At 50.0% G+C, this 21,425-nt stretch overlaps 1 protein-coding gene across 11 annotated transcripts in view; it reads right to left on the bottom strand.

Moving 5' to 3' along the window:
• CELF5 (CUGBP Elav-like family member 5) overlaps window positions 1-21,425 on the bottom strand; it is a 51,640-nt gene that overhangs the window by 8,624 nt on the left and 21,591 nt on the right. For 7 of the 11 annotated variants that reach the window (XM_085316634.1, XM_085316636.1, XM_085316637.1 and 4 more), the window contains 4 exons: window positions 11,058-11,109; window positions 4,214-4,342; window positions 3,539-3,618; window positions 2,380-2,526 (listed from right to left, as the gene is read on the bottom strand). In XM_085316634.1, coding sequence (XP_085172760.1) covers window positions 2,380-2,526; window positions 3,539-3,618; window positions 4,214-4,342; window positions 11,058-11,109 — 408 coding nt within the window. Of the gene's footprint in view, window positions 1-2,379; window positions 2,527-3,538; window positions 3,619-4,213; window positions 4,343-11,057; window positions 11,110-16,129; window positions 16,182-21,425 lie in introns of those variants that run through there. The other 4 variants (XM_085316638.1, XM_085316640.1, XM_085316645.1 and 1 more) reach the window with 3 other exon arrangements.

Raw genomic sequence — 21,425 nt, 5'->3', positions numbered from 1 at the left:
GGTCCCAAACTTTTTCTTCTTTCCTGTCCCAGGCAGGGTACTATCAGCGTCCTTGTGACATCTCTCGGACTGCATTGACTTGGAGAGGCAAAAAAATCCCATGGGGACAGCAAGAGAAAAATGATGGCACATTAAAACGTAATCATAAAAGACAGTGCCTGTAATGCACCAGTTCATTGTAACGGCACTCTCTCCTTTCAGTCTAATCCAGCCACATAACTGTTAGGTGCATCTCCTGGACCTGTGAGCAACTTGGGGGGAGGGGGGGCAGCATCTCCTACTCCCAGCCCTGCACTCTGAAAGCATGAGCTATGTCAGAGATGCCCTGAGCCCTATCTCCTCAGGGATCCCAGCTCCTAGGAGAGCCCATGACAGGACATCTGGAGAAGCTGTAAGGACAGTTGGTAGTGAAAAGCCTCCCTTCTGCCCCCCACTTCCAAGGATCCTAGGTGGCCTTTCAAAGGGTTGGTACTGGCTTCCTCTGATGGCAATACTGAACACATATGAAAACTTTCCAGGATGCCTCCTCCAGAGGACAGGAAACTGAAGACTGGGATAAGACAGGAGAAGAAACAATGCAGATGTGAGATTGGTGTCTCGGAAGAAGGAAAAGGAACCAAAATCAGTGGAAAGTAAGGGGGAAAGGAGAAAGAAAACTGAAGGGGTGAGAGACAAGCTGAGCCCTGAGTCAAGGGGAAAACCAAATTAAAGTGCTGAAGCAGGAAGGGCAAAAGGACAGGCTAGAATTGCAGAGGAGGCGACAAATCTAGAGACACAACTAAGGAGAAAGAAGATGCCCTCAAGAGGAGTTTCAGAAGATTGGAGGGGTGAGGCAGGCTCTTAAAGTCTAAGTCTAGATGGTCTTGCTGCTCTCCTTCATGAGACATCCCAGGCCATGAGCTAATAAGGTACTTTCTGCCATCATGACCTCACTGCACAACCCATTTCTGCCTCCTTCCTCATCACTTGCACAAGTCAGTGCTATCTCCAGAGCAGCAGAAAAATACACCAGAACAATCATGTCTTGGTTGAGCCAGTGAGCCAACAAACTCAGACCTCCGGTGCAGCTGGCTCATGGATGTCAGGGCTGGACAGAAGTGACTGGCCCTGGCAAAAGATACTGTCATCTGTTCAGAAAGGGCTCTTACCACTATATCATGCTTCTGCTGGCAGCCTTACTGCTTAGAATGGTATAACCATTCTCACCCGCTTTCACCAGAAAAATCAAATAGTCTACTGGACAGATGCTACCCTTGTTTGCCCAAATTCCCCACCAGTACAGGCCTTCATATTCACTGCCTATTTTCTCTTGCTAGTCTATGCTCTTGCTACATACATAGTGATGAGTGTTTCTGGGGGTTCTTTGTGATGAAATGGCCAATAGTTGAGGGACAGTTTCTCTTCTGTCTTGGAGATTCAGCAGAGGAACACCAAGTTGCCCCTGGAGCCAGAGGTAAAAGCCGTGTCCACAGATATATGGGAAAAATAGGTTTGTTTTGCCCTCCAGGAAAGGACCTTGAAGTTCCTTCTTTTGACACAAGGATTTCTTATGGCCTTGAGCAATTACCATTTTCCATGGGCTTAATTTTGGCAGCAGAGAGACTTGAAGGTGACGACAGTCACTGAGACAACCCAGAAGATAGTGCTTTCTTCACTGAGAAGGGCCTTCTTGAGTTTGGGATTGGCCTCAAACATCAATGGGAATCACCATTATCACCCCCAAGACAATGAAGTTCCCTCATTAAGACTGAAGGCACAGACAGCTTTACCAAACAAGGCACCAGATAAAACATCTGCAACCTTCTGCCACCCACAACTCCCTCTCCAACATCTGGCAAACCACACAGTCACACTAGCTGAAAGATAAAACCTCGGGAGCCAAGGACAGCAATGGGGACTAGGTCCTTCCTGAGAAGTGCAGCAGAGAAAGAAATGTGAAGCTGGGCCCAGAGTTCTCATGGTGGTCCAGAAGCAGAGAAATGCGTTTGTGCCATGGACACAAAAGAGCTCACAAGTTGACAGATTGCCATGTCTGGCAGACATCACTGAGGAATCGTGGCTCTGTGCTGTCCACAAAACAAGACAGAAAAACACTGGTCATGCTTGACTTGTTCCCAGACACCTCCGCCAGTCTACGTCACATCAGAGAAATCCAGCCTCACTTTGAGAAGGTCTCAGCTCTCCCCTGCCAACCCTTCCAGGAGAGAAATGTGCAGGGACTGAGCTGCTGATTGAGAAACTGAAGCCAGGAATGACTCCCAGGTGCCAGGATGCTTTCACGTTTGCTACAGAGACCCCATCTGTGGTCTCCCAGCCCAGTACAGTCTCGCCCCATAGCCAAGAGGGCAACCTTTCCCCACACACATGCATGATACTCACAGCCTGCGCATAGGCGCTGTATGGGCTGAACGGCAACGTGAGAGATGGTGTGAATATCCCCAGCTGCCCCACCATTTGCTGCATACGACGGAGGGTCCTCTCTTTATCTGTGTCAGCAAACTTCACCACTAAACTGGAGGAGGCGCCCTAGGCACAGAGAGAGGAGACAGAGAGAGGAGGCGGGGGGGAGAGGAGGCCATGGGACAGCCGGAGAGTCGCAGTCAGGCAGGGTGGGACGGGGCAGAACAGACAGCAGAGAGGAGTGGGAAGAGGAGCAGAAAACTGTTGGAGGGAAAGTGCTCAGGAGCTGCCTGGAATATGGCCTGTTCCCTTTCCCATCCATTCATCTCTTTCCCTTCCCACCCTGCCCTCACACACAGGGGGTCTGGCACAGCTGCACAAGTATGTGCATATATGCCTGGCTGTATTTACCAAGTGGCAGGATGGGGGCTGCCAGGAATACCCAGGCAATGGTCAGACGCAGGCACTATCTTTCCACTACCATGAGGCTGGCTGGACAGGCAAAGCAGGTCCTGGCAGCTGCAAATACCCTTGCTGCAGCAACTCACTGTCCTGCCCACAAACTACTGCAATCCAGGTTAGAGATTGTGAGAGACAGATCACAACTGCACCTCCGCTTGCACAAGAGGGCACAACTGCAGCTGCACCCCACACAATGCACAAGGCATTCCCTCCCACACCCAGCCTGCCCCACAAACCTCTGGCACCCCCTAGATAACAAGGCTGGGGAGTATGCACAGGCACTGGAGCACTCACTGTCCATATTGCTGGATTGTTAGCTTGCACCCTGCTCTATTTTGAACTATTCCAGATAGCTGTCTCCAAGATAGATACATGGCCCAGTCCTTGGCTCTCTCTTTTTTTAGCCTTTATAAACATAAATGCTGTCCCTACCAGTTTGGACAGACATAGACACAAATACCCAGCCCAAGAGACAGGATGGTTCCCAAAGACAAGAGCATGGATATAATCCCCCCACCCCCACCCCCCCAACACACTCCTCCCACGCTCTCATCAACCAAACCAGGTAGAAACTGTAGCTGAATCTGTGGTTTTTGAACAGTGCTGAGTGTTCCCTTCTAAAAGGTGATGGGAAAGAGGATTGAGAAAAGGTTAGGTGCCCTGGCCTCATACTCACGGGCATTGTCTGGCTGCCGTGGAGTGCGTGGATTGCTGCCTGAGCCTCTGTGTGGGATGAGAACTTTACAAAAGCACAGCCTAGAAAGGGACAGAAAGAGCACAGAAGACTGCAGTGACAGGGATGCTGTGAAGCTGCCACCTGCAGAGCCAGGCAGGACACAGTATTTGGATCTCAGATAGGGCAAAGGAGGGCCACCCTGAGGATGTGCAGGACAAAAAGGCTGATTCATCCCAAATACCCTAGCCTGGAAAAACAAAGGCACTCAGTGATACACTCTGTAGATGATGTCACCATCTCTACTTTTACCCCACATTACCCCCTTTCCCCAAACTCTTCATGCACTCCTAATTGTGGATGAAAACATTTCAAATTGCAGATCCAGATTGAGCCAGCAGGCTCACTAGTGAGCCTAGTAACTCAGCTACTCGTCCTCTGCTTCCCATTCTGTCAGCCAGGTCTCATCCCAACTTCCCCAATCTGTCCTTGCAGCAGATAACTCTCCCTGCCCTACTCCCCATGTCTGGCTGGAATGCAGGTTCCTCTAGCCCATCTCCAAAGGATAGTGTAGGGGATGAGTGCTTCAGAGCAAGGTGGAAGGCACAGGCAGCAAGGCAGGTGAGCATGATCTGAAGAGCAGGGAGAAAGGGGCACAACACACAGAGGGGTTCACACCTTTGCTGTTACCATCGGGTCCGCGGAGCACTGTACATTCATCAATGACCCCAAAGGGTTCAAAGAGCTGGAGCACATCTTCCTCAGACTGTTGCTTATTTAACATGCCCACAAAGAGCTTCCTGTCCCCTGGGGGAAACACAAAAACATCAACCTTCTGTGAGGCTCACAGTCCAAAGCAGGAGGATAGGGCCACCTCAGCACACAACCATCTGGTAATGAAAACATGCCTGGCATGGAAATGATTTGCTTTTGGCTGCAATGCATCCCTGGGGTCAGTCTGCAGGGTCTCCCTGAGCCACTCACACCTGCAAAGTTTTCTGTGCCCTCTTCTGTCATGCAAAGCCTTCACATCCCAAAGGAAAGTGAAGGCTTAATATTTTTTTTTGCTATTAATTATCCTTTTCTTTTGAATGATCCAGTTCATGTGGTAATAAAAGTGCCTAGGCAATTACACTGCTCTTGAACAGTAACTAAGGAAACAGAAGATACCCCAGGAAACACAGAAGGAGAAACACAGGGTGAATAGCTACCCAAGACCATCAACTCTGCAGCTGCTATGGAACAAGTGTCTTAGGTCCCATTTGCTCTTCCCTGATCCAGTGCAACCAGTATATCTACCAAGCTCTCTGCCATGGTCTGTAATAAACACTGGTATTCTGGGTCCCAGTTTGCCTCACAACAAGATCAGCCAAATGCCAAGGCAGTTGTGTGAGAGCCAGTAGAGCTCCCTGGTTACCCCTCTCCCATCTCAGAAGGCATTTTGTGCCATGTCTAACTGTGGTCAAGGGGAGAGGCCAGCCAGTGCCTCCTGGATGTGGGGCCAGGTCCTGTGGGGTTCAGGCAAGCAAAGGCAGGATAAGGTACACAATGCTGCCTCCTGCCATCCTAGGCCACAGAAGCACCTAGCGGACCTGCAGCATATAGCCAGATACCTCCCAGCCCAGCAGAAATGTGGTTACTACTGCTGTGACCAGCTATTCATGCAGCATCAATACCTCAGTCTCAGTGCCAGCCTGACCCCCTCATTTTGCAAGGAGGTGGTCATGTCAATTAAAGAGTTAATCCTTTCCTCCCACCCCAAACACGACCTGCAGGAGCAACCACGTCAGGATGCAGCTCAGGAGGAGCAGAAGGACGATTCCTTATTGTCAGCGACAGGATCAGAGGGGCTGGCTTCAAACAAAGCCAATGTAATGTGACGCATGTCAGGGAAAATAGCAAGAAACTGCTATCCATTTGAGAGTGCAGTGACCTGAAAAACAACAGGTCCGCAAGCTATAGCAGTACAGAGGACTGCAGGGGTGGTAGTGTGTATATGGCAGGGATGGTTGACACACAAAACAGTCACATTGCAGGCATCTTCTTTGGCTCAGAGGTTGGCTCCCACCCAGGTGAGCGTGCATGCTGCCTTTTCCCCACATGCACACAAACATACTTGGGATCATCCACCCGTTCCAGGGCTCCCTTGCAGAACAGTGCATGCATAGCACTCATGGACAAGCACCAGAGCACAGAAGACTCGTGCATGCACATGAATGCACATTGACCACCCCCCCCCATACCCAGCAGGTGCCCTCAGAAACTTGTTTCCTCAAATTAAAAGAGGGTGATAGTCTGAGCCACACATCCACCATGCAGGTAGCACAGGGAGATGTGCTGCATGGCTGGACCACTCCTGGAGGCATAGCACACCACTAGACACCAGAACTGTCCAAGCAACTTTGTCAGCTGCCACCTTCCTCCACCAGAGCTCAAAGATTACAAATGCTGAGGCTAAGGCTGATTGCTCTTACCCAGTCCCAAACTACTGCTCCTGATTTACATCACGGGAAGTGGATGAAATATATGCCTCAGGTATTTTTAAAAGATCAAATTTCCTGGTTTCACATTTGCACAATTCTCTGGATAATTAAACCTATGGAAATCTCATCCCCTTCCATTTTCCTTGCTATACTGTCTGCAGTTCTCCCTGTGCCCACATGACAAGGGTTGCATCTTGGAGACACTAGTTCAGCTGATTGGGTCCATCCAGAATGTAGTGCTCCAGCAATGCCCAGGAAGCCCCAGTTTAGTCACAGGAGCTGAAAAGCTGGGTGCTATATAGCTGTACTAGCAGTAAGACAGAGTTTGACCCACTCAAGGACCAGCTTGGAAATGCAAGAGTGGGGAAACCAGCCAAAGAAATGGCATGGCGAGAAGGAGCAAAACTGACTAAAGGGGAGTGGAGAAAATGGAACTGGTCAAGAGAAGATTTACTGGAAGGTGGAGGGGAGAAGGAAACTAAAGGAGCAGCAGCTCTCCATTAACATCACTTGGTGCTGTATGTGATCCCCATTTGGCAATGGGGAGGATGCCCGAGTTTTACAATGTTATGCCTTCCCCTGCCCTGAATTATCTGTATTGTCCCCATGTCAGATAGGTGCACCATTCCGCAGCCTTTCAACCACAAGTATAGCAGGAGAAATACATCAACAAATGAGAGAAACATATGGGGAAATATTTGTACTATCTTTGGGTTCTGTAAAAAAATATTCTGTTCTTTCAACTAACAAGCAAGTGTGGACTGAGATGTACAGTTACAAATGCATGTGATGGTCTTGCCTTGCTCTGCAGTGACCCTTGCAGCCTTTCTAGCTGCTAGGGTGGGAGAGTGGTCTCAAAACACCTGGGAAAGGTGATTATACAAGAAAAAAAAAAAAGCTAGAGTTGTAGTGAGGTGGAGCACAGCTACACAGAAGTATTGTCATTTTTGTGCAGCATTAGCCTTTTTTGGTTCTAGTTCTGATTTTTGTATAACTTGAGGCATTTGCAGATAAACAGTGGGTAACCAGTGGAGGGCCATGTAAATGGTTCCAGTTTTGGCTAATGACTAATTTGGCACAAATCCCTGATGGCTACCACCAACACCCAAAGCGTGCATCTTCACCATGCAATAGTCCATTGGATGTGAGAGGCCACAGCTTCACAGTGATGGCACTTCCAAAAAGCAACCTTGTCAACTTTCAACCAAACCAACATTAAAGCATGAGTTGCTAGTTGCTTTTTGTCTTCTGAGAGACTTGGAATGTCCTGGATAATTTTTGTGGTTTCCTCCTAACATTATTTCAGTTGGATCTAAAGTATTATTCTTTCCTTTTCCAAACAGTGTATGTCATTTTCAGTTCTTGCAGATTTCCTGCAAGTCTTTTACTGTTTGACAGGGCTTCCTAAGCAAAAGTTCCAGAAAAGTCCTGTGTTTATCTGGGAATTTTAGATTTCCTTTATTATTTGAATTTGGAAGAAAAAAAAAATGTCAGCCTTTGTGGCTAAGCAGAACAGCTTGAAAATGTGATCTGTTAGGGACTCAGACTGTAAATGCAAATAAGAAGGAAGATACCTATTGGTTTTGAATCACTTGTGAATGCCCAGAATGTCACTATCAGAGGAGGGTGAAGTTAATGACAACATAAGAGAAGGATTTCTTTTTTTATAGTGCTTTTGCTTTCACACAGCCCAAGTCCCCAGATTACAAGGGGCAAAGACTCTGGACATGAGCCCCTGGGATGCCTGTTTGCAGTAACGGGAACATGGTGAAGGCACCGCTGCTGCTGACCTCTCTCATCATGATGGGGCCTAAATCGTACTCCAGTGCCTTCCTCTCTCCTCCACCCCTCTCTCTCAGGGCAGCTTCCAAATCAGTGCCCTCCCCTACCAGTGGCCAGGTTGCCCCATCACGCGGCACCCACGGTGAAAGCCAGCAACCCCTTTTGCTGCTCTCCACTGGGGCACCGCTTCTGGTGCTGTTGATCCCAACTCAGGGGATCCCTCTCCTTGCTGGCACCCTGGCCTAGGCCAGCAGCTCCTGCAGGTGCCCACCACAGTCATCTGCTGCACTGCAGCTCCTTCCCTCTCCCACTGCCTCAGCATCCCCCAAAACTCCTGTCATTTCTCCTCCATTTTCTTTCCAGCTCTTGTTTTTTAACTCTCTGACTGGCAATTTCCCATGCAGTCCAGTAAGCAGGAAAATCACCTCCCATAGCCCACTGTTGAGTTGCCATGGAAACACGCTCTGGGTGCAGTCGGTGGTGCTGGTGGCTGGCAGCAATGCCCCAGGCAGCCTCTGCCCCCATCCCGCCTTCTGCAGACCTTGCTGGGCTTTGAGCAGAGGTGGAAGGAAAAGGAGTGAGCTCAAAGCCTGTGTCGAGACAGGACTCCCCCTGAATTCATGCAGGCAGCGTCTTTGTACTGGTAGTCTCCTTTTGCAGAGCTTAGTAACAATGCACCCAGCTAGTCCCATACCTGGTAACAGCCTTCCCAGGGCACGGCCAGAGCCCAAGCATTAGCATCCCTTAGACCAGGAAACAAATTCCAGTGCTCTAGCTTCACGTATTTAATTCAAAGTGCTTAATTTGAAAGTCTTCAGCCACCGAAGAGGAGAAAGGCGCTCCCCTTCAAGTGTAATGCAGAGCTGAGCGGCACTGCCGCATGCAGCCACCTCCTCCCAGCAGTCCTGCCCTGGGGCAAATCTCCCCTTTGCCCCTTGCTAGTGTGGCTCTGTTGCTACATGCAGTGGCTCTTCCCAGGCCTGTGGATGAGCTTGGCTACTTTGCTGATGAGAGGAGCAGCACAACAGGTGGGATCTATTGCCCTATCTTGTTTCCACAGGCAGTAGCAGCCCGGCCCTGTCAACAGGGCTCTGGACATGGCACAGGACCCCTCCACCTGCCTTTCTCCAGAATGTTGGATGTGCAGGTGCTATAGTCTTCTGGGGCAGCTCCAGGGCTCACAGGCAACTCCCATCACTACCTGTGCTGCAGGGCTGGGGTGTAGTGCAGCATGGAAGCTACTGGGGATGAAAAGAAAGGCTTGGAAAAAAGGAGACTGTTGCCTTTCCACTTTGAGCTACAAAAAGGACTCATATTTGCAAGATTTCAAAAATAATGGATATTTTTGAGATCTTTCACTTGAGAAAATAGCAATCCTTGGAGAGAGAGGGAGGAAGGGGCAAATTTTGCTCAAAAAAAGACCTCCTATGAAAAATCTCAGTAGGTTGGAAGCAGAAAAAGCCTTTTTGGATGAGAAGCAAGTGATGCTGAAAAAAAGTGTGATTTCTTTTTTTATTTTGCATTTTCCTTGAAAGGTGAAAAAAAAAATGCCTTTTTGTGGGAGGCCAAAAAATAAATCTTCCTTTTCAGAACAATGAAATGGAAACACTTTTTCTTTTTAATTAATACGTTTTCTCTACTTGCACAGCTCTGTTAGGTTAGGAAGCATCAAGATACTTTAGGTGAAAGTTACCTATAATATAAGATGATAATAATTAACAAAACACACACTAGTATTTTTTTTTTCTTTTTTAGGAATAAAGCTCATCTCACTGTAGGGAAGGCAAAAATATCTAATGGGCAGATTGAGATCATCTTACTCACGCTGAATAATAGCCTTTCACTAGAGAACTGATTCAGGGAAACTGATGGAGCAAAATATAGAATAACAGGCTACCAGTTTTAAGGAGCAAAATGGGACATTTATTTATTACTATTATTGGATCAGTTATTGCTATATGCTTAGCCTTGTCCCAAGCACAGGCAGATGCACAGTGCTACCTGGAGGGAGTTGGGGGCATCATAGATGCATCCGCAGCCTCAGCTCTGCTGCAGTCCATGCTGGGGCCACCCTCAGAAAGCCCGGAGGGTGGGCTGGGATTGGCAGCAAGGTGTCAGACTGTGGGAATGAGGCCTGGCTGGACTCAGAGGGGTCAGCAGTCCCTGCCAGGTCCCTTGACTGCTTGGCTGCACTGGCAGCATGGCACAGACAGCTGGCGGGGTAGTGGTGAGGCGGCAGCATGGTGGTGCTTGTGGAGGTAACTGTGTGGATGTGTGCGGCAGGGTGCAGGTCTGTGTTTGCAGAGCAGCACACATAGGGGGCATCGGTTTGTAAGGCTCTACCAACATGGAGGTGCAATGGCTTTGTGAGGCTGAGATTTTGGTACTTCTAGCAAAGGCTTTCCTAGTCCCTTGCGCTTTTTCTTTCTTTTTTCTTTTTTTTTCAAAAAAACAATGCTAGGAAACATTAGGAATAAAGGCTGGAGCTGCAAACTTCTCCACCTGGAGGAGGAATCTGAGCTTGCATGAGCCCCCATTACATTAACATAGATTCCTCTGCTCTCAGTCTTCCAGCTCTGAGCTGCTCAGCAGGTGCTGCTCTAACCAAGCTGATCTTCTGCAGGCTGATAGCCTTCATCTCGGGCAGAAACTCAGAATCCTCCCTTTCCCCTCAGATGCTCTTTCTCCACCACATGCTGTTCTCTGCAGCAGCACTTGCCACTGACAGGTGTGATGGGCTTGCTGCAGGACTGAGGGAGGAGGGGCTGAGATGGTCCACAGCGCCAGGGCAGCAAAGGGGTAGGCAGCAAACAGCCTTGAAGCAGCAAGCTGAACAGGTTGAAAAGCTAGTGCTGAGGCAAGGATTTGGCTTTTACAGCATGGCTCAGGCATAGGACCAAGAAAACTTCCTTCCAGCTGCCTGCACTTACCCAGACCCTGTGTTATGCATCATAGCAGATGCCTGCTGCTGTAACTTCCAGGGCCATGCACTGCCAGGCAGTCAGTACCCGGCAGCAGGCAGTTCCATCCTGGCCCCACCCTGCCCAGCTGCAGGGTGCACTCTGCTGCCTGCTGGGCCAAGCCAAAGGCTTCCCATGCACGCCCATACCTAGACTCTCCCCACATGCCTTGCCGACACAAACACCCTTCCACTTAGACAGTGGGAGGAGCAAGACCAGGTCAGGACCTGGGTCTCTTTGCTTGGCCCTGCTCCTAACTGCAAAGCCATCAGCAAATAAGCAAGGAGAGATGACAACTACCTCCACGGCTCTCGCTGTCTGCGGGTTTCACCTGAATCGGGCGTGCCATCTGCAATGAAAGAGAAATGCAGAGGATTAGCACTTGGCCACCTGCTGGGCATGCAGTGGCCAGGGTAGACCCCATCCTGAAAGCTCCTTCCATGCCTGTTCTGACCCAGCACAGTCACGGGCACCTCACTTAACTGAGTCACTTGCTCTCTTCGCAGGAGGGAGGAAATAGCTGCCCTGAGCCTGATTAGAGACAGTGCTGCATGTTGGCATGTCCTGCTCATCCCTGCCAGCCCTTGCACAGCAGCATGGACAGTGTGTGCTGAGGAGGGGCCATGCTGCGCTGCAGCAGTGTCTCCCGGCTGCCTGCAGGAGCTGTGTGCAGGCTGGGAGAACCAAACACTCCCTTCCCTGGGTGCGGATGCTGAGGTGTTTTGGGGAGGAGGCCAGAGTGTTTGGGCAGTGGAGGCCAGGGTGTGGAGGCTGAGCAGGAGAGGCTTGTGGTGCCCAGCAGTGGTACCAGGCCCTGGGCTTGGTGTGGAGCCAGAGGGCAGTTGGCCTCCTCCCTCCCCACCACTCCCACCATGCTGAAATGGCTTTATTTGTACCAGGAAGCAAACGCAGGATTAAGCTAAACAGATGGGGATGGCAATGGAGGGGTAGGCTCAGATCTTGGCTCCTGTGCGAAGCAAATCTGTTTGGGGGAAGGGAGAGGGGAGCACTGCTAGGAAATGGCTGTGCAGCCCCCCAGAGCCCCCATCCCAGCTCCAGCTGCTCCCCCTCCCCCACGGGCTGTTACTCCAGCTCCCAGCACCTTGGGTGAAGGCGCTGTCACCATGGAAACAGCGGTTCACCACATGGAACCTGACATTTGTGGTTGCCATGGAAACCAGCTCTTGGGGGCATTCCCTTCACTTTGCACAAAAGAGACATTTCAATGTGATCTCTGGGGAGGGGGAAGCCCCCCCCATCCATCTGTCCACACCTCCCTTTTCTCCCCTCCTCAAGGCTGGTGTGCTGCATGAGGAGACACACACCAAGAAGGGACACACGATGGGGACATGTGCTACTGTCCACCAAGCTGCCGGGCAGCGCTGGCTGTGTGGGCACCAGCATGCAACCACAGCCAATGCGCAGCCAACACCTCCCCACCCCCCATCGAGGGCTGCCTGGCTCCAAAACCCTTGCAAGCTCCAGTGAGTTTTTTAAAGTGGCCAAAGTGGATGGGGGTAAAGAGGAGAAAACAAGCAACACAGGTGCTGAGGCACAGGGAAGAGCTGCAAGGTCCTCTGGAAGGGGAGGTCTTCCAGCCAGGCAGAGGCAGGCTGGGGCCTCCTTGCCAAGAACTGGAGACAAGGAGGCTCCCACACCTGGGACACCACCACCACATTAATCCTGCTGTCCCATGCTGCCATTAAAGACAAATGAAATACCAAAGTCCTCCTCAAGCAGAAAGGTGAGCCTACAAGCACAGCGAAAGCCCACAGTTGCTTCAGTTCAATGTCCCAGCCTTGCGGCATCCCTGTGAGGTTCTCAGCTCTGTACATAGGTCTTGGATGAAGGGCTCTGTCCCTACAGCAAGGATGGTCTGCCCTTCCCCTCACAGCTGAGGAACGAAGGGAGCAAAGGCACAGGGAGGAGGACATGCACATCAAACTCTGGAAATGCATATTTTTGTGGCCTTCAGACATCAACTGCAGTGTGATCAAAGAACTCATTTAAGTCCAAGAAAGCCATATCTGTACTGGCCCAGGTGGCCCCAGAGCTCCAGACGCAGGGTGTGCATGCCCCAGATCCTGAGCGCCAAGCAGAGGCCCATGCACAGCTTTGCATGCCTCTACCACACATACCCACCCCACACATGTGGTGCAGAGGACTTGAGCCAGTGATTTATGCAGCCCTGCCTTCCTCACTTGCTGAGCTTAATATTCCTCATTAAATTATTTAGCTGAGCATTAAAAATTAACCTATTTGTTCATTTCTGAAGATTTTCCCATTAATGCTTAGCACATCCTATCAGGCCAGCATGGGCCCACCTCCTCCTAGCCCAGGCCCCCTTCCCTGCACTTCTCCATGCTACCTATCTCTTGCTAATGCTCCATGGCCACCGGATGCACAACCTCCCCACCTTGAGCCACATGCAGTGAGAGACATCACTTGAGAGGGGACAGAGATTTCCCCTGCCCTTCTCCACCTTCTCTCCCACACCCAGGTGGGATATATTGCTTCTCTCCAAACACAGCTGTGCTTTCCCTTCACAGTCTCCAGCCTCTCTGCCTGCACTGCTCCCTTTCTCACACAGGCAACCTAGGCAGCTTGCTTTCTCCAAAGTTCTGCTGACCACGGGAGCATTAAAGGCCTTCTGATGCTACTAAGCACAGTGCATCTCCCATGTCCTGCTCAGCAAACAATGAGGAGATCCTCGTGAGAGGAGAGGCAGTGCAGCCTTGAATAACCTCAAGCTTTCCAGGGAAGAGGCAGTGATGAGAGATCTTGCTGGTTAGACAGTGTCTAAATCTCATCCCACCCCATCTCCATGGCCTGATGGGCAGACAGGAAAAAGGCACTGAGTCCAGGCTTCCTCTCTGCTTTGAAGGAAATGGTCCTGCCCTTGTAGCACTCTTCTGATCATGGATCTGCAGGAAAAATTCTGGCCCTGCTGAAGTCAGAGGAAGTTCTGCTATTGACTTCAAGGCTAAGTTTTTCAACCCTGGGGCTCTTCAAACCTGAGTGCCCCAAAAGGGCCAAATTCTAAACATAATTCAAGTGAAATTCCCTATCAGTGTCAGTAAGAGAGAAACATGGACCCAGATGATAGAGGAACAGGTAAGCAGAGAAGAAAGGCTATGTTACAGGTCTGGATTTGGTGCCAGAGTCTACAATACTCTTCACCCAAAATGCAGTGTTTCTATCTTCCCCCCAAAACCTTTTTCTCCATGTTTACGCTGATGCTCTGCATGAACTGTCATCTTAGTCACCCAGAAGCCACAGCCTCCAAGGAGGAGCCGCAACCACTACCTCTTGCCTCCTCAGCTTTCAGACCATGAAGGCTGGAGAGAGGGAGCAAGCCCCCAGGGATGGCAGGGCTTGCTCTCTATTAATTATGTGTAAGTGATGCAGAATGGCCCCTCAGGTGCAAGGCAAGTGAACCTCATAGTGTTAAGTGGGTCAGAGGCACAGAGCATGAAACACACAATGCAGCCTGGCTCCTCTGGGACTTCAGGAACCAAAAGGCATCCAAGGCCATTGGCAGAATGAGGTCCTGCAGTCTTGGGCGCTTCCAGTCATGGGCTGGTTCTCTGCTGGCCACCTTGCCTAGTGGATCACAACCACTCCTAGCTGTGCAGAACACATACATTTAAATGTTGATTTGCACATTTGGATTCTCTTTCTGATCAGAAAGGCAAGCAGTGATGGACTGATGCCAGCCTCAGTGTTCAAGCTTCCTGCTTACATCTTTCCACTGATGTCTCAGAGGGCAGACCTCAGTTCTGTCCAGAAAGACCATCCTTCAGGGTGAAAGGGTAGCTCAGCCTCACACAGGAACATCAGCAACATTATCACCTCGCACCATTTCAGCACAGCTCTAGAAACTGCTTAGGAATTCACCCCCTCGCCCCCATTTTAGAGGAGACAAGGATCATTTTAAGTGCATTTTTCAGGTGGAGAAACCAAGGTACAGGCAGCAGATGAAGGTCACATGGGAGGTCTGCAGCAGAACCTGGATGTGAAGCCAGGAGTCTAAACCACAGGGCTCCTGCCCTATAACTAAGGCCTTCCTTTTCTGTATGAGGGACTGCACTCCATTGCTTTGTATCACTAGGAAAACACCAAATAAACCCCAAACGATTTTACAGGTTTCCTTGGAGGGGTATTCTGCCTTCCCCAGCAGAGAGGACAAACAGGCAGAACGGGGAAGCAACCCCCACACCAACAAAGGTGAGGGCTGCATGAGAGCAGAGCTGCATGCAGGTATCTGCAGACATTCAAGCAGCGTGTGGCCCATGACACACACAGACCAGCTGCTGTGCCTTTCAGGGTCTCTGCTGTCCTGTGTTCCTCCTCCCTTAATGTGCTCCGTCATCTTTGTCCTCATTCCAGCTAGCACGCCCCTGTGAGCAAGGCAAGCATCTTATCACTATGACTCAGAAAGCCTTTGGATCTCTCCAATATCTCTATGGAAGTGACAGTGCCATTACTGTGCATTAACATCAGATAACCAGTGTGGAGGCCAACCCAAAGTAGCAATTAGAGCTCCATCATGTGCATAACTGTTTGGAAGACACATCTCAGGAACTGATGGTCAGTCTGTCCTCACAGGACTCCTTCCTTGATGCTTCAGTGCACAGCACCAAGGAGGACATCAGACGATCTTCCCTGTTGCCCTGATCTCTTCTTGTCACTTGTGTTTTAGTCCCAGTGAAGGTCAAAGAGGATTTAAGGTGAGAAGAGGAAAGGGCCAATTTCCTCTTCTGCAGGCACTAGGACATCACGTATCCCCTGAGGGAAACAGAAAGAAAAATTCTGGGCTAAACTCATGTAAGGACCTTGTTGCTTTCAAGAGGGCTTTTCAGCAGTGCAAGAAGCAGCAGTATATGGCCACGGCAGTATATGGACCCAAACGTCCTCCTGCCTTGCAAGATAGGGCTGAAGGAACAGACAACCCCAAAAGCTCCTTTAGCAAGTTTGTATAGACTACAAGAGTCCATTCTAGCCTTCAGAAAGCCATGCAGCCAAGGACCCAGCATGCTTTGGTACTCAGGCTCTCCCACCCTACATCAGCTGCAGAATCTTGCTTCTTCAAGGACAGAGCCTGAGTTATCTGAGGAGGCCCTAACCACAGCAGCAATTCCCAATCCAGAGCGAGGTGGAAAATGCCTAGCAGGCCTACAGGGAGCAGGCATAAGATGATGTGAGATGGATTATCACATCACTCTGAGCAAGCTGAAGAAGGCTGCAGAGAGGAAGGTTGGAAGTACTGTCAGCAAAACGGGAACAGGAAGCCATGAAGCCCATGCTACCACACTCGCCCTGCTTTCATTTTCCTGCCAGGCCATGCAGAGAAGGAACCCGAAACTCACCCTGTCCTGTGCTCACTGGTGCATCACTGGCCTTGCTTCACGGCATGTCTGGTCCTGCAGCCTCTGGTGCTTTTCCATGCACCGCCCTCACACGATGGAACCTCCAAGGCCCTCTGCAAACTGGGAAAGGGCAGTTCGGCAGTGCAGGGCTGCAGGAAGCCTGAGTTGATGGGGTCTGCAGAGAGCTGGTGCAAATCTCATGCACATCTTCAGAGGTCTCCAAAGCTGCCAGGCTCCTGCTACCTGTGCTCTTGGCTACCTATCTGTGTGGAGGCAGCGAGGGGGAACACCCAGCTGCCTCAGGACTCCGCAGCTTCCTGCAAGCCTCTGCAGTGCCACCGGCTGCCATGAGGGCCCTGGCCATGCTGGGGAGCCTGCCCCAGCTGGGAGATGCCTTGAAGAGCAGCATCTCCAGCCAAGAGGCAGGGGTAAATGGGAGAGGGAAGGGGATGCAGTGGGGACCCCATCCTCTCCTGTGGCATGTGGGGACCAGCCACAGCACAGAGGCATCCACCATTCTCCATGAGCTCTGATCTGAACAACCAGGAGATGCTGGAAGCATTCACAAGGCTGCTGTGCTGCCCTCAGCTCCCTCCCCCAGAGCAGCTTAATTACAGTGACTGGGGATGAAGAGGTCCCTGCTAATTTAATACTCTTTTGCTGCAACAAATCTGGGTGGTGGGGTGGTGGTGCAGTGCTGGGCACTAGGGCTGCACTGGGGACCTCTGCACCAAGCCATCCTGTGTGGCCATGATTAGCTCCCGTTCCCATGGCAACCACTAATGGGCCATGGCTTCCTGACAGCCACAGCCAGAGTTGCCATGCTTTGGGAACAATCAACCTGGCAGCGATGCAAACACCTTTTGCTGTAACAAAAATGCACCCGATGAACATCATGTGAGAACAGGCTGCAGTGCAGCACCACTGTGGCCACAGGGAGGGCAGTGGGTGTTGGTCACCTGGACTTCAGGAAGACCTAAGACCCTAGCTCCAGTAATATCCTCCTAGTCACATTGGTGAGATGTGGTTTGGATTGATGGAACAGCAAGTGGGTGGAAATATGGCTGCACTGCCAAGTCCAAGGGGTGGTGGCCACCACCACCCAGTCCAGCTGGCTACTGGTAGCATCCCTCTGTGGTCATGACTGGGCCAAGATGTTTTAATGTCTTTACTAACAGCCTGGATGAGGGGCTTATGCATGCCCTCAGCAGGTCTGCAGTGGCATCAGATTGCAAGCACTGCCAGAATGCTGCAGGGCAGGACTGATGTTCAGGGGCAACCTCAACAAGTTTGAGAAAGGGACAATAGTAACTTTGTACAGTTAAACAGCTGTAAAGACCAAGTTCTGAGGTTGGGACACAGTAACACTCTGTGAAGATACAAGCTATGCCTGTCCAGCTGGAAAGCAGCTATGCAGGAAAGGACCAAGGGGTCCCAGCGGATAGCACCTCGCGCAGGAGCTGGCCGTGCACTGCACAGTCACTTTCAGCCATGTGGAGCCTTTGGAAAGACAAAGGTCTGTGTGGGTTGGCGTGTGCATGTGCACATGTGTTCATGAGCATAGGTGTGAGTCTGCTCACAAGGAAGCACAGGAAGACAAAAGCCCAAACTCCAGGCTTTGAGGAGATACGAGTACCCCGTTGTGCAACAGGCAATAATTTCTGTGGAGGGAAGGCAGGAGAGAACCTACATGTGTGTTTTTGAGCAACGTGTGGGTACGGGTGCCAATTCTTAATTTTATTATCTTACCAATTCTCTAAGCAGCAGGAGCCAATGTTTGCCTTGGCAGCTTGCTCTCTCTCTGCCTCTTCAGGGTATGTATTTTTCAGGGCTGCTGCCTTGCCTTGCTGTTGATTCTCAGCCCCTTGAGCCAAACTCCCAAAGGAGTAGGTATTTGCAACTTCCTCTGCAGTGAGTGGGCACTTCAGCTGCTGCTTGGCCAGGGGCTGCTCTGGCTCACTACCTTCATGTCCTGCCATTTCCATGAGACAGCCTTAACATGCTCTCTGCAATGCTACCTTCTACTGATGATGTTATATGCCTCTTCTGAACTCACTGATAGCGTCTCTACCAAACCTGCAGGATGGACATGGAAGAAGCTTCTCCACCCTACCCAGCTTCAAGGGCTCAAACCGTAGAGACAACATCAAGGAGAAACAACTGGAGCCCAGCTTCAGCCCCCAACCAAACATCCAAGCCCTCTATTCTGCTCCTCAGCATGTCTTCCAGACCTGCCAGCTGCAACGGTCTGCAGGATTCACACGAAGAAGCTGTTTAAGAAACACTGCCTTGGGCTGGCTGCACACCAGCACTTGTACAGAAGAGGAGGGAAGGGGAGAATGAGATGCTTTAACCTCTCTACCAAACCCCTCCAGTCACTCATGTCCCATCATATCCTGATGAGCCTGATGAATAGCCCATGGACAGCCCCGACTCCTGACAGCACAGAAGACAGCTTGCCCACAGGGTTGCCCTCCACCCAAGCGCTGCTCTATCTCTGCATTAATTCTTGTGCCCAGCCATCTGAGTTACTGCTGCTGCATCTCAACCCCTGGTGCATTCCTAGAGTCTCTCTCTGCTCTAATGCTGCTGCTCTCTGTAATTTTCCATTTCTGTGTCCCTGCATTCCCAAGCCCTCACTGCATCCATGAGTTCTCCCCTCTGATGTAGCTGCATTTCAATACCCCCACTGCTGCTCTTAAACTGCCCATATTCCCAGCTTGGATCAATACCAATTTCTGCCACTTACTTGCCTACCTTTCAGCAAGCCCTTCTTTGTTCTGCATAGAAATAAAACTGTAACTGTATCTTGCCAGAAGAATTACTTTTGAAAAAAAATCTTCCCCTCCCTTCCCTCGCTCTATTCTTCTCCCCCTTCTTCTTCAGGAGCAATTTTATGCAATTTGCAACTGTCTGGCTGCAAATGAAAAGAGACACAAAGCGTTTCTACGAAATATTGAAAAGCTGGCTGCTTTTCCCTCAAATTTCACTCAGCAAGAGGCTTTAACTTGGTGTGTGATCACTGCGTGTCATTAATAACCTCTCCAGTTCCTTTCAGAACCCAGCAAACTGAAGGCACAATCACAAATCAAAGACATGGGTTATTGAGATATAATATCATTTTACCCAGCCAGGGAGGAGCACGCCAGGGAGCAGGGAGGAGGTGAAGCACTGTACCACTGTGCTGGCTTACAGCTGAGGAGGACAAGGGATTCAGGAAGGAGGGTAAGGGCCTGATGTTCTCTCTGCTTCTCAGATCCAAAGATTTTGCCTCTGTTCAGCCTCTCTGCTTTGTACATCTTCCCCCAGCAGTGTGGATGCAGGCAACAGCAGGGATTAGTTTCTGTTTTGTTCCTCGGGCAGATCTACCTCCATCACCGCTGTGTCTTTGGAGCTTGTCAGACTGCTCCAGCAGGACTGAGTCAGATTTGACCATGTACTTCCCCAGCCTGTCCTCATGGAGCGAGGCTAGGGAGCGCAAAACAGGATCTCTGCAGGCTCCTCATCCCCATGGCCACAAGGCAGGGTACCTCCCCTGCTTTCCCCAGCCCTTGACATCAGCAAGGGCATGGATATTTGGTCTTTTCAACTTCTCAGCAAGCCTGGGTGCTTAGACACTGCTGCTTGCTCCCCGAGGATGCCCTTTCTGTCCCCATCCTAGGAAGCTCCATCCTTCCTGCCCAACAGGAAGATCAGTGCACTTGCTACTGCCACACTGGACCAAGAGCAACTCATAAGCTCCGCAGGCAACACAGGTGTTTCGTATATCTGAACACAAGTTCTAGATCTAGAAGAGAGAGTCTTCTCTCTTTTCACCATGAGCATGCCAGCCCTTATGAGAACTCTTTCTCCCCCACTCACTTCTGCTTCCAAAGTCCACTTACGATCTCTATCCACAAAGAAATGCATGGATCCATAGCCTCAGCTCCATGAAAGCCTGACATTGATCTCTGAACCACCATGATGACTTGGCTCCTCTGACACAATGCAGTCTGCAGTCTGGGATGAAACAGAGCAGAGCTGAGACCAGGGCATTCTTGGATGAGGGAACAAATTCCAGTGAGAGATGAAGTGAACCCAAAATCTGTCTACTTTTGGAAAAAGATGCTACACCTTCCTGACTGAAAAAAGCTTTTCTGGGCTTAACTCTTGTAGTCTATTTACCAAGCAGACATCCAACAGCCCTCAATTTAAAAATAAAGAAATGAAGTGAAAATCACAATGCAAAGAGAATTTTGACCACCTAAATGGGAGAACTTGCCAGAAATGCCATAAAAGCCAATAGAAACCATGGTGATTGTACTGATTTAGACAGAAAATCTACAGTAATGAGCAACAATACAAAATCTCAGGACAGCCACACTGCAGGTGCAGCTCTGCAGGAACAGTGTGGCAATGTTTCTGGATACACTGACATCACTAGCATCAGGCACAGAGGGTGTAAGCAACACATCTGCAGGCACAGCGCAACCCAGAGACAGAATTGGACAGGCATCTTGTTCCACTTCATCTGTCTAGTTCCCAATTCACAGCCTGAGGACCTACCAGAAACCATATCAAAGCATTTCCATGAGTCTGACCTTATCAAATCTCCATTCTCAGATATGCAAGCCATTCATCTCTATTTGGATTCATGAACTGTTGAGATCAGCCACTGATCTCTACACTGAGACCAGTGAAGAAGATACTTGTGGCATCTATGGTTGCTTTGCAATATTGTGGCAAGTGCAGTATTACTAACAAAAAACCTTCTATGCTGGCTCCATCCTTTGCTGTCTCTGAAGCTGCCTACCCTCACTGACGTTACGCACATCCTTAAGCCTTCTTACTGCTATTGCTATTTGTAATAAAGAGGTGGTAAATGGCTAAAACAAGCAAGAAAGTGCTTGTTTACCATACTATGGTTCATTTACTTAAACCCCATTGGTCTGGTTCGGTATATTTTGTTCTCTGCCCTGTGCTAGGGTCCTTGTTATATATTTGGTGAGAGGCTTTGCGACTCAGTTCATCACAAGATGGTCTAAATATGAATGTACAAAGGAGAAATTTCATGATGTTGTTCCCCAAAAGAGGGAAACAGAGCTCTTGACTGTGCCTCCTTTCCAGAGTATTCACTTGGGCCACAGGGATCGATGGTGCTACATGAACACAATGACCAAACCAAGTAAAGCAAATAGTGCTTCAAGCTACCTGAGGTCAGCTAGCCCCTTCCATATCAAGATCAACTCTACCCCCTCAGGCTAGAAGTCTGTTTCATTTTGGTGGTAACCATCTGTAAGCAACCACTAAAATGACC

This window comes from Rhea americana, unplaced genomic scaffold (assembly GCF_003343005.1).
Source record: "Rhea americana isolate MKP2758 unplaced genomic scaffold, rheAme1 scaffold_477, whole genome shotgun sequence".
Classification (NCBI taxonomy): domain Eukaryota; kingdom Metazoa; phylum Chordata; class Aves; order Rheiformes; family Rheidae; genus Rhea; species Rhea americana.
This window is presented reverse-complemented; position numbering and strand designations above follow the sequence as displayed.